Here is a 16,159-nt window from a genome sequence, read left to right as displayed (position 1 = left end):
TTTTTTTATTCCAGAGTAAAGGCAATTCATACAATACATTTAAACTGAGCTAAACCATCTCCAAACTTTCTATCACGACTCTGCTGTTCTTCGACTGGTTCTCCCTGTATACGTTGATTGACAGATGTGTCATCCAGTCAGCGGTGAGTAATCCCAAACCAATGGCGCTGTCTCAAACTATACCTACCTTTTCCGGTTTGTCTGAATTGTCGTTGTGTTTTCTGACTTGTTATTTTGTTTTCGAATTTGTCATTGTGTTTTCTGACTTGTTATTTAGTTTTTTAGACTTGCATTTGCATTTGTAATTTGTTATTTTGTTTTCAGAATTGTGATTTGTTCTGCACCTCTCGGCCACCATAGTATTGACTGAATGTATATGAATCCATGTTAATACTTGTATACCAATATGTTTACAATAGAAATCAGTGCTTTCTGGATGTTGCAAACATTTTGATCACCTTTTTGTTTTGTCTTTTATGGAATATGACACTCTACAGTCCCAGCGATGTTCAGTGGGTTCAAATCTGGATTATGCCATGTTCCTCTACACAAGGCCCAGTAAACCATTTCTATGTAAACTGGCCTTGCTTTGTGCACAGTTATGCCGAAATAGAAAACGGACCTCCCCAGACTTTTACAACAAAGTTGGAAGCACACCAGAATGTATATGGTGTAGAAATAAAATGTAATTGACATAAAATGCAGAAATATAACCAAACTTGTAATTATAAAAGGATATCCATTCAATAAGCCATTTAATGTATTTATTTACTAGTTCAGGTTGAATGTGATTAAAATATTTTTGGTGAGTAAGATGTTCTTACTAATGAACACTAAAACTTGTTTTTGTTAATCGAAATAAATCTGAAATAAAATATAATATAATATAGGAACGTTGCCTTGAGAACCAACTGAAATAAAATAAATTGACGTATAAATTACTAAAATTAAAATGAAAAAGTTCAATAGAAATATGATCAGAGAAATATATCAAAATGACAAAGCACCGCAAAATTACTGAAACAAAAATTAAAAGCTAATTCAAATCATGGGCAAGTGAAACTTCTTTGTGATTATGACTCAATCTGAAGTGTTTTATCAATACATGTTTGCTGCCGTGTAGAAATAGATGCATTGCAGATATTGGCAGTTAAAGCAGAAGTTGCAAGAGTTTAGTCATGAAATGTCAAAGTATGAGATTATCTGCAGTGGACAGCTACTGTAGGTAGAATAATCCATCTGTCTTTTTATCAGGGTCTTAGAAAGACTTTGAGAGCTTAGAGCATCAACATAGACATTAGATACAAGGGACTGGCTGACTTAGTTAACCAATGTGAAAAAAAACCTGACCTTTTTTAACAGTTTACCACAATGGTACACAGGGCTCATTCATGGAAACCATTATGGTCAAATGGAAAGCAACATTACAGCTTAATGAAATGAGGAAATTAACTGGACAATACATTCACAATGCACTATGGGCATAGCACTAAAAGCCATGAAAACCTAATGCACAATGAAAGTGCAACTTAAAGGATTAAGTGCACACTAATGCATTCTATCACTTTTGGGCATGTGATGTTTGGGATATTTTGAGCCCCTGAATCGCTTTCCTCTGTGGATAATTTTCTTCTCCTGCTTTGTCAATAAAATATCTAACCAAGCCATTGCTATGTCATGACTCCAGGCCCAAGTAATTATCCTTCTAATGGAGGCCTCTGTACAAACGTGTTATCTCCTCCTGCAGCCCTTGGCATGGCCCTTCTCTTATTTTCTCTCTCGAAACGGATAAGAAGAGAACACAGTGTGTTAATGGAAGCCTCAGTGCAGCCCTATTGAAAGGCACCTTTACAATCAAGAGATAGCAAAGAATATTTTAGAGCAATGAGAGAAAATAAATGAGCAATTAAAGATACCAGAGAGGGCTCGAATGTCTGCCGCACTGTGAAACCTCCACACTCCAAGAACGTGTGAAATGAGCTCTGTGTGGGCTGATACACACAGATCACACACACATACATTACTGGGTAAATGAGAAAACCAATCATGGCTGAAGCTTTGGCACTATAATTTGAAATATCAGTGACCCAGTGAGAAAAACAATCTCAGGTCAACAGAAGACACTGATCCGTAATGCTAACTACACATGGCCTGCTCAACACAGCCCTTTCCATGCCCACAAAAGCATTCACATTAATACACATGGATATGCAGAAACTCCATTCTTCCATTTCCTACTGCGTGTACAAATAACAGCTTATTTCAAATGATTATCTGGGTAGTGTCTAGTGTGATAAAACTAGCTCACGCTGCAGTTTTCTAAAACTGGAACGTTACACAACAATGGAAATTGCCTTTGTGTGCTTTATTCATTGTATCTCTACCACACAACCTACAATACTGACCAAAGAGAAAGAACAAATGCCTCCTGGTATTTTAATATATTCCACATTTGTCACATTCTTGAACTTTTCTCAATTGATTCCAGTCTTTAAAGGCATCCGGATATTCATCCCTTCATTCTTGTAGTGCGCGGTTTATGAGATTAAAATCATATGACTTACAAACATCTTTCAATTTAATATTACATTCTATTTACATTGCATTTCTTTATAGAGATTCCTCTTTTTATTTGCTTTTCTTGTTTCTCTCTCTCTCTCTCTGTTATTTCCCTCCCACCCACAAATAAAATGTCTGTTCATGGGCCCTTTTGAATTATTTTACTATATTAAATAGTCGTTTTTTTTCTTTTCCCCAAAATATCTTTATTAATAATATAGTCATCTGCTTAATGTCAGCTTTAAATTCCAACTTCAGTAAATCCTTTAAAACATTATTTCTTTAAGTGCTATAATTCTCAAGCCCCTAAACAAATGTGAGCCATCTCTGTTAAGATTTATAGAACGTATACCTAACAATATGGTTCAGCTTCAATTGTTGAATCTTCATCTTTCATGCATAATAGACATTTTAATATTGTGTCCACTGGTTCTATTTTAGTGCATGAAATGACAACCACCTTCTCCTTCCAGAAAAGTTCAGTATTCTACCACACACCTGTCTATGTATGTCACAGAATGACAGCTGGTCTATTATTATGGAGTCATTTTATAATAAAACATATTTTGAGTCAGAATGTCCTTCCTACACACCATACAGAGCAGGAGCTATACAGTATCTCTTAGTTGGTTACTGTAGTCAAGTACACACAAATTGGATATCAGCCTGAGATGGGCTACATTGTACCAAAACACGAAAGTAATGATTTGAAATAAATATCAGCCAAGTTCTCCTTAAACAAAGAGTGTCAAACATGGCCAGTTAATGTAAAGACATACAGGAAAACCACAATGGATCCCTAATAAACAGAACATTTCTGCAAAAACAATGTGGGACAATGAGTGAGAGGAAAAGGTTACAAGATGCTAATGGGAATGATTTCAGACCACAAACATGAGAATGCAAACAGCATTCAGAAACAAGTGCACACACACTTTTTATGAACCTCCCTGTAGGTCAAATGCACTTTCTGTATTGAGTCTGCAACCTTTCAATTCTCCACCTGTTTTTTTTCCTTCCTGCATTTTGCTTTTCTCATTCTCACATCTTATTTTTTTGTCTAAATTTGTCCACTAGAGATGGTACACTCTTAACTCTAAAATGAGAACTGATCCCAAAAGCACTCTTCAACTGATAAACTGACTTCTGTTTCACAAAAGGTTCTTTGTGGCAAAAGAAGGTTCTTCAGATTATAAAACGGTAAGAAAGAGATGGTTCTTTAAAGAACCTTTGACTAAATGGTTCTTTGTGGAACCAAAAAGGGTTCTTCTATGGCATTGCTTGAAGAACCTTTTGAAGCACCTTTATTTTTAAGAGTGTAAATTGTGAATCCATCAATCACAGTTTGTTTTGCTCATACATGTCATTTATTATAATACAACAGACAGAAAACTACAGACTGTTTCACAAAACAAAAGTACTCGCTGTACCTGTATGACAATGTTTTCAGATGGACCGATAAACTACACCTGTGTGCCCTTATTCCCAGAAGCCAGCCAATCAAATAAAATCAAAGGCTGAGAATACTATGCATACTTCCTTACTATGCTATAAAACATTGTGAAAATTACACAGATGAATTATTACTCCTGGTGAGATTCTGAAGTGTGCATCTGGTGGACATATTACTACTTTTAGCGGGAAAATATGGGGAAAATAATTAACCACCTAAACATGAATACAAGGACTGTTACAGGGGTGTCAAACTCCTGGAGGGGCCATATGCTGCATTCTATTTACCTTAATAGTTGGATGTCGGAGCTGGTTCCAGAAGAGAAGTCAGAAAACCAAGATAGACACATTCATTGTTAGCAAAACCAGCCAATTAAAAACAGTATTTTGCACAGATAACGCCATAGCATCATGTCCACAAATAGAGGTTGGATAGTACCACTGAGTTTATTGAACATACAAACATAAGTGCAAATAAACAATATATTACTACTGTTTCTCTTCTGTTAATGCACTGAGCAGCAATACTGGATTCTGAAGTTGGAGTTGTTGCGAATCCTCCGAGATTCCGAGTCGGAACTCTGACTTGGGGGTCTGTCTGGTTAAAAGTTCTTACTGGGAAGTCGGAATTTCCAACTTATGACTACAAGTGGAATGCAGCATTAGTCCTACAGAGTTTAGCAAGATTGTCTTACTATTGGGAGATGAGAGGGTCTGTATTACTTACTATTGGAGAAAGTGTAACGGCTAACTTGGATCACCTGTGCTTTAATAACCATTACAGCCTCGACCTCATTGAATTTTAATCAGTTCACTCTTAAAAATAAAGGTGCTTCACGATGCCATAGAAGAACCTTTTTGTCTAAATGGTTCCATAAAGAACCTTTAACATCTGAAGAAGCTTTCTGTTTCACAAAAGGTTCTTTGTGGCAAAAGAAGGTTCTTCAGATTAGAAAACGGTAAGAAAGAGATGGTTCTTTAAAGAACCTTTGACTGAATGGTTCTTTGTGGAACCAAAAATGGTTCTTCTATGGCATCGCTTGAAGAACCTTTTGAAGCACCTTTATTTTTAAGAGTGTATATGACACTCAATTGCCGTTTACAGATACCATAGGAATGAATGAGAAGTGTCGCAAACTGAATCCCACCTGTCGCAAAAAGTCAGTGACTTCCCTTATAAAATTCATTTTTTTCTGTGTAAAACATGTTGAAGATTAGCTGATAGGCTGTCAATTCATTAAATGATAAGCTGTTTCCTCTAAAAAGCAGTTTATTCAGCGTGGTGAAACCTCTCCTCCATTGACATCCATTAAAAAAAAAAACGCCTCTGGTCTACTTTCCGTTAGCATTAGCCATTACACTTTTTTGGCTAAAGGTCGCAGGCTTGCCTTCTAGTAGTGTTGGTTTAGCTTCAACCTTAATTAAATGCACCTGAACCAGCTGATCAAGTCCTTCAGTCTGATATGAAAACTTCTTTACAGGTATGCGTGTTGGAACTAAACCGCAGCCTAGAACAGTTTACAAACTTTTATTAATATCAACTGAAGAAAGAAATCTGCAAGTGATGCAGAATTGTAAGAGTGCTCATGTGAGTGGACATTGTTACTAGTCATTACTTGGAGGTTTTTAAATGTGGCTTGTCCAGAGGCCAAAGCCAAAACCCCATTCATGACTGCTTTTCTAAGGTCCAGCCACAAGATCACACAAGATGACCTGTCCATGCAAAACTATACTTAACAAATAAATCATTTAGCGGACAGACACAAGTAATTGAGTAATTTTGTTTTATGCAAAAAAAATTCTAAAATGGTACGTTGTCATACATCTCATTTGCTTCTGAATACCCAGAAAAGACAGTCTGGAGAAATGGAGTTTGACCTACAGGACATTTATTTACATTTGAACTGTTAACAGTCATTCATCATTACGTGTAACTGCACGTTGTTTATAATTTAAGCATTTCCATTTATTGTTATGGGAAATTCAGCTATGTGTATTTTCCACACAGAACAATGCAGTTTACATGGATTTCCAGGAATACGATTTTCACAAAAGGCAAAACATTAACAGGAAAGGGAGACCAATGAGGTTTTTATATTTCATTCCTTCATCTATGCAACAATTCCACTGATCTCACGATGCCATAGAAGAACCTTTTTGTCTAAATGGTTCCATAAAGAACCTTTAACATCTGAAGAAGCTTTCTGTTTCACAAAAGGTTCTTTGTGGCAAAAGAAGGTTCTTCAGATTAGAAAACGGTAAGAAAGAGATGGTTCTTTAAAGAACCTTTGACTGAATGGTTCTTTGTGGAACCAAAAATGGTTCTTCTATGGCATCGCTTGAAGAACCTTTTGAAGCACCTTTATTTTTAAGAGTGTATATGACACTCAATTGCCGTTTACAGATACCATAGGAATGAATGAGAAGTGTCGCAAACTGAATCCCACCTGTCGCAAAAAGTCAGTGACTTCCCTTATAAAATTCATTTTTTTCTGTGTAAAACATGTTGAAGATTAGCTGATAGGCTGTCAATTCATTAAATGATAAGCTGTTTCCTCTAAAAAGCAGTTTATTCAGCGTGGTGAAACCTCTCCTCCATTGACATCCATTAAAAAAAAAACCGCCTCTGGTCTACTTTCCGTTAGCATTAGCCATTACACTTTTTTGGCTAAAGGTCGCAGGCTTGCCTTCTAGTAGTGTTGGTTTAGCTTCAACCTTAATTAAATGCACCTGAACCAGCTGATCAAGTCCTTCAGTCTGATATGAAAACTTCTTTACAGGTATGCGTGTTGGAACTAAACCGCAGCCTAGAACAGTTTACAAACTTTTATTAATATCAACTGAAGAAAGAAATCTGCAAGTGATGCAGAATTGTAAGAGTGCTCATGTGAGTGGACATTGTTACTAGTCATTACTTGGAGGTTTTTAAATGTGGCTTGTCCAGAGGCCAAAGCCAAAACCCCATTCATGACTGCTTTTCTAAGGTCCAGCCACAAGATGACCTGTCCATGCAAAACTATACTTAACAAATAAATCATTTAGCGGACAGACACAAGTAATTGAGTAATTTTGTTTTATGCAAAAAAAATTCTAAAATGGTACGTTGTCATACATCTCATTTGCTTCTGAATACCCAGAAAAGACAGTCTGGAGAAATGGAGTTTGACCTACAGGACATTTATTTACATTTGAACTGTTAACAGTCATTCATCATTACGTGTAACTGCACGTTGTTTATAATTTAAGCATTTCCATTTATTGTTATGGGAAATTCAGCTATGTGTATTTTCCACACAGAACAATGCAGTTTACATGGATTTCCAGGAATACGATTTTCACAAAAGGCAAAACATTAACAGGAAAGGGAGACCAATGAGGTTTTTATATTTCATTCCTTCATCTATGCAACAATTCCACTGATCTGTGGTATAATCTACAATTGTATGTGAATTCATACTTTCCTGTAATAGATAGTCTGAGAGGCCTTATCTGAGGGATACACAGAAAGACCACAATATGTGCTAACTTGGGGGTGGGAGGTATTTTCCAAACCGTCCTGCATTTCACAAACTCTGTTCCCAAGCTTAAACGAGCTGCTTCTTGTTTGCGGATATGCTTTGCAAGGGAAAACAGAACATCCTAGATTTGGCTGAGAACTGTTATTCCACTTTGGGGTTTAGAGGGACAGTCCTAGATCTGCCATGACGGTAAAGAATACGCTAAATAAATTCAAACTCACAGCACTCCCATATAAAGACATTGAAGTGCTACCGTGCCATTAAAAAGGTCATGTGTTATGAACTAGCTGAAGGGAATGGTAAAAATATACAGGTCTTGAACACAACAGACAGAGAGATTAAATGTCAACGTGAACAAAGAAAAACAAGTAAGGACTAAAATAGGTTATTCTAATAAATAGGGAGACTTTTGTGAACAGGGATCAAATAAAAACAAACCAAGGCAGGCACCATTATAGAAGACTTTATTCGATTTGTGTGGCCTTCTTTTGTTTAGTATCATGTGACCCAGGCTGGCTTTTATGTCTCCATATACGAAATTCAATTGTAGGGTTATTTGGGTGTATTTAAATCAGTTGAAGAATGATTCCAATTGTCCCTGGGTCTCTCAGAGGGAGTCTGTTGACCTCAGCCAGCAGATATTAAGCTCAGATTGCATGAACGGAGCGTCACTGGCAAACTAAGCAAGAGGACACATCTGAGACTTGACTGCATGCATGAACGGAATGCTGTGCTTTACGGGCGATGTGAACCCTTGCGGCTAGTGCACTAAGGTCATGACTTCCATAACAATTCTTGGAAGAACATACTGCATACTTAACAAATAAATCATTTAGCGGACAGACACAAGTAATTGAGTAATTTTGTTTTATGCAAAAAAAATTCTAAAATGGTACGTTGTCATACATCTCATTTGCTTCTGAATACCCAGAAAAGACAGTCTGGAGAAATGGAGTTTGACCTACAGGACATTTATTTACATTTGAACTGTTAACAGTCATTCATCATTACGTGTAACTGCACGTTGTTTATAATTTAAGCATTTCCATTTATTGTTATGGGAAATTCAGCGATGTGTATTTTCCACACAGAACAATGCAGTTTACATGGATTTCCAGGAATACGATTTTCACAAAAGGCAAAACATTAACAGGAAAGTGAGACCAATGAGGTTTTTATATTTCATTCCTTCATCTATGCAACAATTCCACTGATCTGTGGTATAATCTACAATTGTATGTGAATTCATACTTTCCTGTAATAGATAGTCTGAGAGGCCTTATCTGAGGGATACACAGAAAGACCACAATATGTGCTAACTTGGGGGTGGGAGGTATTTTCCAAACCGTCTTGCATTTCACAAACTCTGTTCCCAAGCTTAAACGAGCTGCTTCTTGTTTGCGGATATGCTTTGCAAGGGAAAACAGAACATCCTAGATTTGGCTGAGAACTGTTATTCCGCTTTGGGGTTTAGAGGGACAGTCCTAGATCTGCCATGACGGTAAAGAATACGCTAAATAAATTCAAACTCACAGCACTCCCATATAAAGACATTGAAGTGCTACCGTGCCCTTAAAAAGGTCATGTTATGAACTAGCTGAAGGGAATGGTAAAAATATACAGGTCTTGAACACAACAGACAGAGAGATTAAATGCCAACGTGAACAAAGAAAAACAAGTAAGGACTAAAATAGGTTATTCTAATAAATAGGGAGACTTTTGCGAACAGGGATCAAATAAAAACAAACCAAGGCAGGCACCATTATAGAAGACTTTATTCGATTTGTGTGGCCTTCTTTTGTTTAGTATCATGTGACCCAGGCTGGCTTTTATGTCTCCATATATGAAATTCAATTGTAGGGTTATTTGGGTGTATTTAAATCAGTTGAAGAATGATTCCAATTGTCCCTGGGTCTCTCAGAGGGAGTCTGTTGACCTCAGCCAGCAGATATTAAGCTCAGATTGCATGAACGGAGCGTCACTGGCAAACTAAGCAAGAGGACACATCTGAGACTTGACTGCACGCATGAACGGAATGCTGTGCTTTATGGGCGATGTGAACCCTTGCGGCTAGTGCACTAAGGTCATGACTTCCATAACAATTCTTGGAAGAACATACTGTTGAGGGAAGAGGTATCTGCATGCACGGAGAGGGACAGAAGAGCACCATCTGTTCATCAAAATAGCATTTTCTTATCACAGTTTATGAAGTTTTAATTTGATGAGAATAGTGAAGTCCACTATAACAATAAGGGCACAGAGGAACGCTATCGTTAGAATCACTTTCAGAAAGATTTCTTCCAGTTTATGATCCATAAAAACAATGAGGCAAACAGAATAGACCCTGTTTAATAAGCTTGAGTATTTAAAGTGACAGACAACAAAACTGCAGCATGCTTACTGTATGAACAGAACTGTATCTGTTCTTAGTTTGGACGCTAATATAGTTATCGTTCTTGGTGTAAACAGGTCTTTACCATCTTATTGTTCCAAATTCGTATAATATTCTTTCTTTCAGTACAAAAAAAAAGAAGACATTGACATTTATTCCCATGTATTTAGAAAGAATGGTGACTTGAGCTTTCAAACTTGCTAATATCCCAAGCTTGTAATTTTCATTCCATTTCTTCTGTAGCCATAAATTGACTTCTTGTGAGAAACAGAATTATATTCACTAATGATCGTCCCTTCCAATGAGACCTGTTCTGTGAGTTTGTCAAAATCAGGTCTATTCATTAAATCATTCTGACTGATTTAGGCACACCAAATACATGAGGGCGAGTAAATAAAAGACAGAATATTCACTTTGAGGTCAATAAAACCAGTAATCCACTCTTAAAGGAACTGTTCAGCCAAAAATCCAGTGCTTCACACTCAAGTCCAGTAAGTGGCAGATCTGCACCTGGTACGCCATCCATCACAAAAACACCAGAACAACAACAAATATTCAAATAGCAAACAGTTAATTTAAAATATATATTTCACTGTATTACTGGTTTTATAAATGCAGCCTTGATAAGCATAAGATCTTAATATGTAATATAATATAATAACAAAATTAGTGCTGTCAATCAGTTAAAAAAAATTACTTTCATTTGTTTTTCCTGAAATATTTTTATGCCGTTAAATTGGAAAATTATTCACCTGTGTTAACGCACTAATTTTGACAACACTAAATATAATATAACAATATAATATAACACAACACAATACATAACATATGTGAGGGCAAGTAATCCTGTATCATATTCAGATGCAGTAGTTTTTTACGTCTAAATTTAGGCTGGTTTTAATCAGGACCCAGCACCATTAGCAGTGTAATTTCATTCAGCAATAAAGGCTAGTCTGCAGGCTCGTATTCTCAATAGATTTCAGAGTATGGTTATTCAAAGCAACCGCTGAATTGAATCTGGTTTTATAAATGGCACGTTGGTTCTTGCTTACCTCTGACTCTGCTGTAGCAGGTGTTACAGAAGAGCTGTCCGTGTCTGACTCTGACCTGAGCTCCGGACTCAGCCCCTCTCCCAAGGTCAGTCCTGCAGCTGACACACTGCAAGATCAACAAGAAACAGCGAGTCTGGACACACATCAAGATGAGGATACAACCCTTTTTTCCCCACTCCAAAGCCCCCAAAGCTTCCCAAAGCAGGCAAAATGATTCATTCATTAGAAATACTGTTTATTGGGTCAGCGTGGGCAGACCCTCCACCATAGCTAGATTTAAAAAAGTGATTTTTTTGTGAAGGCTGGTGAAGCAGTGATGTAACCTTCCTGTGCAGCAGTGAAGAAACAAGGAGCTACCGTAAACAAAACAACCCCTGCAACCGGACACAGGAATCTAAAAGGGACAAACTTCATTAGAAGGAAAGCAAATACTGTATTTTCTGAAAAATAAATTACACCTGACTATAAGTCATACCAGAACAAAAGTTGACTTCTCTCACTAAATACATAACTGTAGTATTCTGAAATAATGTAATATTTATGTACATATGTAATGACACATAACTGCATTGTTCAGATGATAAAAACAAAAAAAATAATATTCCGGAAAATACAGTATAGTTTTGATTGGAAAAGACTGTGTGATCAGTGACTGGCAGGGTTCTGGTGATGCAACGGTACTGGTTATGCTGAGGTTAGCCAGAAGGTGTGTTCATTTTGCCAAGTTTATTGGCAATGAGGCAATCAGAAAGCAGGCTGGACTTCAATTTGAACAAATTTCAATTTAACTTAGATTTAAAACAGAAGTTAAAGGGATAGATCACCCAAAAATGAAAATTCTGTCATTAATTACTCACCCTCGTGTTGCTCCAAACCCGTAAGACCTTTGTTCATCTTCAGAACACAAATGAAGATATTTTTGATGAAATCCGAGAGCTTTCTGACTCTCATAGACAGCAATAGCAACTGACACGTTCAAGGCCCAGAAAGGTAGTAAGGACATCGTTAAAATAGTCCATGTCAGACAGGGAGGAGAAGAAATCTTTGAATAAAGTCATTATTTTTGTTTTCTTTGCACACAAAAGTATTGTTGCAGTTTCATAAAATTAAGGTTGAACCACTGATGTCACATGGACTATTTTAATGATGTCCTTACTACCTTTCTGGACCTTGAATGTGTCCGTTGCATTGCTGTCTATGCAGGGTCAGAAAGCTCTCGGATTTCATCAAAAATATCTTAATTTGTGTTCCGAAGATGAACAAAGGTGTTACAGGTAACAATTAAAGTAATTAATGGCCATTTTCATTTTTGGGTGAACTATTCCTTTAAAGAACTACTGGAATGATTCTGATATATTCCCTTACACAATTTTTCCTTGGATTCAAAATTAGGACTTTAAATTAGTAAATAAAATACACCATTTCTAATTTGTTTTGCATGCTTGTAATCTGACTGCCTACACCAAAAAAGAGAATTTATTGATATTAGGGGATTAATGAGCTCATGCTGCCCCAAATGATGAAGGTTAAAAACCCAGGCAAGGTGCAATAGATCCATGGAGTGCCCGCTCACTCTCATTTTCAGGTGACCTCCGGTCTCACCTTGAAGCAACCAATGTGAAAGCAGAGCTCCAGGGAATCGATGACCATGGCAGCTCCCTTCCCCAGAGGCCGCTCACACCTTGAGCACATCCGCCTGCCACTGACCAGCCTACAGGCACCACATGCCAGTGTCAGAGTTCAATGTCAAATAGAAGACAGCATTGCTCTGCCCTTCATTGATTCAACTACATTTAACATGGGGAGGCTGGTGGCAGAGTATTGAAAGATTCCGAATAGCATACTACCATACTATACTGCATGTATACTGTACACAGTAAGTTTCAGTATGCATGAAATACCCAAATTGACAAAGCATGCACAATGAGAGCATGATGTGTGGAATACTGTATCCCACAATGCAATATGATCCACTTGAGTTTTCAGTGTAAAAATTAGAAGCAATAGCAATTTTTCACATTTCTACCTTGACTGCATATTTAATAACACAGCCAAAAATGTACATTTTAAACAAAATTAGATTCAGTTAACTATGTATTTCCAAGATGATTTAGCAAGCAGTGCAGTGAGGTTTATGCATTATGTATGGCAGTGTGGCATAATACTAGTCGCAAGAAATACTGAATATTGCATACTCATTTGCTTATATGTATATTTTTAACTGTATGCAGTATACAATACAATACACACTGCAGCATATACTGTTCAAACGTTTGTGATCTGTAAGATTTTTTTAAATGTTTTTGAAATAAGTCTTTATTCTTACCAAGGCTGCATTTATTTGATCAAATTACAGTAAAACAGTAATATTTTGAAATATTATGGCAATTTGAAATAACAGTTTTCTTCTTGAAATCATTAATAAAATTCAGGATTCTTTGAGTAGAACAGCTTTTTTTTCTTTAAGAATGTACGTTTTTACTGTCACTTTTAATCAAGTTGTTGCATCTTTGCTGAATAAAAGTATTAATTTCTTGAAAAAATAAAAAATAAAATCATACTGAATGATCTCAAATTTGTGAACTGTAGACTGTTCAAACGTTTGTGATCTGTAAGATTTTTTTAAATGTTTTTGAAATAAGTCTTTATTCTTACCAAGGCTGCATTTATTTGATCAAATTACAGTAAAACAGTAATATTTTGAAATATTATGGCAATTTGAAATAACAGTTTTCTTCTTGAAAACATTAATAAAATTCAGGATTCTTTGAGTAGAACAGCTTTTTTTTCTTTAAGAATGTACGTTTTTACTGTCACTTTTAATCAAGTTGTTGCATCTTTGCTGAATAAAATTATTAATTTCTTGAAAAAATAAAAAATAAAATCATACTGAATGATCTCAAATTTGTGAACTGTACACTACAGTATATACTGCAGTATGCAGTACACTAGTACTCCATTCAGAACATAGCCACTGTTTTTTTTTTTTAAATACCTGGGGTTAAAGGTCAGGTAGAGTGAAATCCTTCTTAAGAAAAAAAAGAAAGCTACACTCAAAATTGGCCTAAAAGTGTTTCAATGCTTTGAATTTATTCACTAAAGACAAAGCACAAATTCATTCTGAAATACCACACTTAAAAATGGGTCAGGACTAATCCACACCTGCCACGTTGTTGAGAGTTTGGACGGGACTTAGGCACTGATGGCTCAGGCATAGTTGTGATTGGTGGAGTGGGAGAGTTGGAGCTCTGCTTAAGACCAGTAGAGAAGATGGCTGAATCAGGGCCCAGGCTGCTGCGTCCACTCCTGTAAGTGCCAGGGTTTCCCAAAGCAGAATGGGGCCTGTTTGCGACACTTGAAGTGTAGGACTGCCTAGACCAGGAGGAGTTGGTTGAGTGGAGGTTGTCCAGAGATTCATATCTGTAATGCAGAGATTGAGACATTAAAAGACTTTCAGATTGAAAATGATGTGGTTTCCTTTGTCAACCAGGACACATTACCATTCAAAAGTTTGGGGTCGGGAAGATTTTGTAATGTTTTAAAAAAAGCTTCTTATGCTTACCAAACCTGCATTTATTTGATCAAAAATACAGTAAAAACAGCAATATTGTGAAATATTATGCATTTAAAATAGCCACTTTCTATTTGAATACATTATAAAATTGCATTTATTTCTGTGATGCAAAGCTGAATTTTCAGTAGTCATTATTCCATGTGTCACACTAGTCAATGGTAGTGTAGAGCTGACAAAGAAAATCTGTGCTCAACAATATAAGGAAAATGTTTATTTATCAGGACCTCCTGATTGATGTTCCCACAGTGATGGGCTCTTTGTTGATGCTAGCATTGCGCTGACGGATCCAACTGTTGTCAGTGAGGAGCTGCGTCTTCTTCCTCATCTCTTCCAGGATCTGCAGACGTTCCTTTTCTGCCCGTGACAGCTGTCCCTTCTTTTTACCGCTTCCTGCTGCAAATGAAGAGATGAGTCAGAGAAGACGAGAACTGTACCTGGTGTTCAACTATTCAGGATTTCAAATAAAAAGAACCAAAATATAAAGTAATCACACCTTTAGCATCTTGTTTGCGAAGGCCTTGAAGTGCAGGGGTAGATTTTGACTTTGTCCTATGCAGAATAAACGCATTAATTGAATAAAACAGGAATTAACAAAAAAAAATGTATCAACTGTAAAAAGGTGTGGTGTCATTTTTTGCATCACAAACAACGACTCCCCAAATTCTTCTGGCAATGGGGACAGAACTGAATGTGATGAGAGCGATAAGGTAACATGAAATATCACTAAATGGAATCGAAATCTGAACCAGAATTAAGCTTTTCCTTAATATTAAAATGAGACAAAGGATTTTAATAATGGAGAAAAATATATATATACGTTTCGAAACTGGAAAACTTTTAAATACAGAAAAAGTGCTGCCAAATGTATATCACCACATCTTCCTTATGCCACAAAAGCCATTCAAAGAAGCAAATGCAGCCCCAAAAGCAAACTGACCTGTCAGAAACTGTAAGCTTGGCAAACCCATAGGACTCCTCTGAGCTGAAGCAGGACAAAGCAGAAGCAGACAGATAGACATACGAGCAATAACCAAAGCAGCAGTAAGATGTACACACGCCACAAACTACAAATGCCACATAAGCTTAATTAATAAATACATGCATACAACAACTAATTAGAGCCGGTCGGTATACCGCTTCATACCGAATACCGGTGTTTATTTTTGTTATGATATGAATTTTTAAAATGCCGCAATACATGTCGCTTAAACAACGTTTGGAACGCGACACTGTTTGAAATGGGTCCCTTTTCCCTGTTGCACTGTGGTGAGGGCACAGCTGTGTGTTACCAAGCGTGAAAGTTCCAAAACTGAAGCTGTAGAACTAATAGAACGTGATGACACAGAAGAACTCATCCACAATATCCACATTGACCGCCACAAATATCCACCGCCCCCCTGCCATCAGCTCCCGCGTCTCTCAAACACATGAGCGCGACTTAAGCACTTTTTCTTTTTTCCATAGAATATTCATACTGACAAACCTAGCGACTTTTTTGGATAAACCTTAGCTATGGTTCAGTTGGAAGATTTTGCCAGTGCTGTCCCGCGAACGCGAGGTCTGACTTTCCCGGAGAAGTGTCACCTCTCTCGGCATCTGTTCTGTGCAGTGA

At 36.9% G+C, this 16,159-nt stretch overlaps 1 protein-coding gene across 1 annotated transcript in view; it reads right to left on the bottom strand.

Moving 5' to 3' along the window:
- Positions 1-8,774: 8,774 nt before the first annotated feature.
- LOC107567983 (LIM domain only protein 7-like) overlaps positions 8,775-16,159 on the bottom strand; it is a 36,874-nt gene continuing 29,489 nt past the window's right edge. Inside the window, exons 19-25 of the mRNA XM_016253813.1 lie at positions 15,485-15,529; positions 15,041-15,096; positions 14,772-14,940; positions 14,136-14,393; positions 12,576-12,684; positions 10,974-11,079; positions 8,775-8,812 (exon numbers count right to left, since the gene is read on the bottom strand). Of these exons, the coding sequence (XP_016109299.1) occupies positions 8,775-8,812; positions 10,974-11,079; positions 12,576-12,684; positions 14,136-14,393; positions 14,772-14,940; positions 15,041-15,096; positions 15,485-15,529 (781 nt within the window). The remainder of the gene's footprint in view (positions 8,813-10,973; positions 11,080-12,575; positions 12,685-14,135; positions 14,394-14,771; positions 14,941-15,040; positions 15,097-15,484; positions 15,530-16,159) is intronic.

The sequence above is a fragment of the Sinocyclocheilus grahami genome, unplaced genomic scaffold, assembly GCF_001515645.1.
Source record: "Sinocyclocheilus grahami isolate Dianchi unplaced genomic scaffold, SAMN03320097.WGS_v1.1 scaffold1204.1, whole genome shotgun sequence".
Lineage (NCBI taxonomy): Eukaryota > Metazoa > Chordata > Actinopteri > Cypriniformes > Cyprinidae > Sinocyclocheilus > Sinocyclocheilus grahami.
Note: the sequence above shows the minus strand (reverse complement) of the source record. Positions and strands in the feature narration are given on the sequence as shown.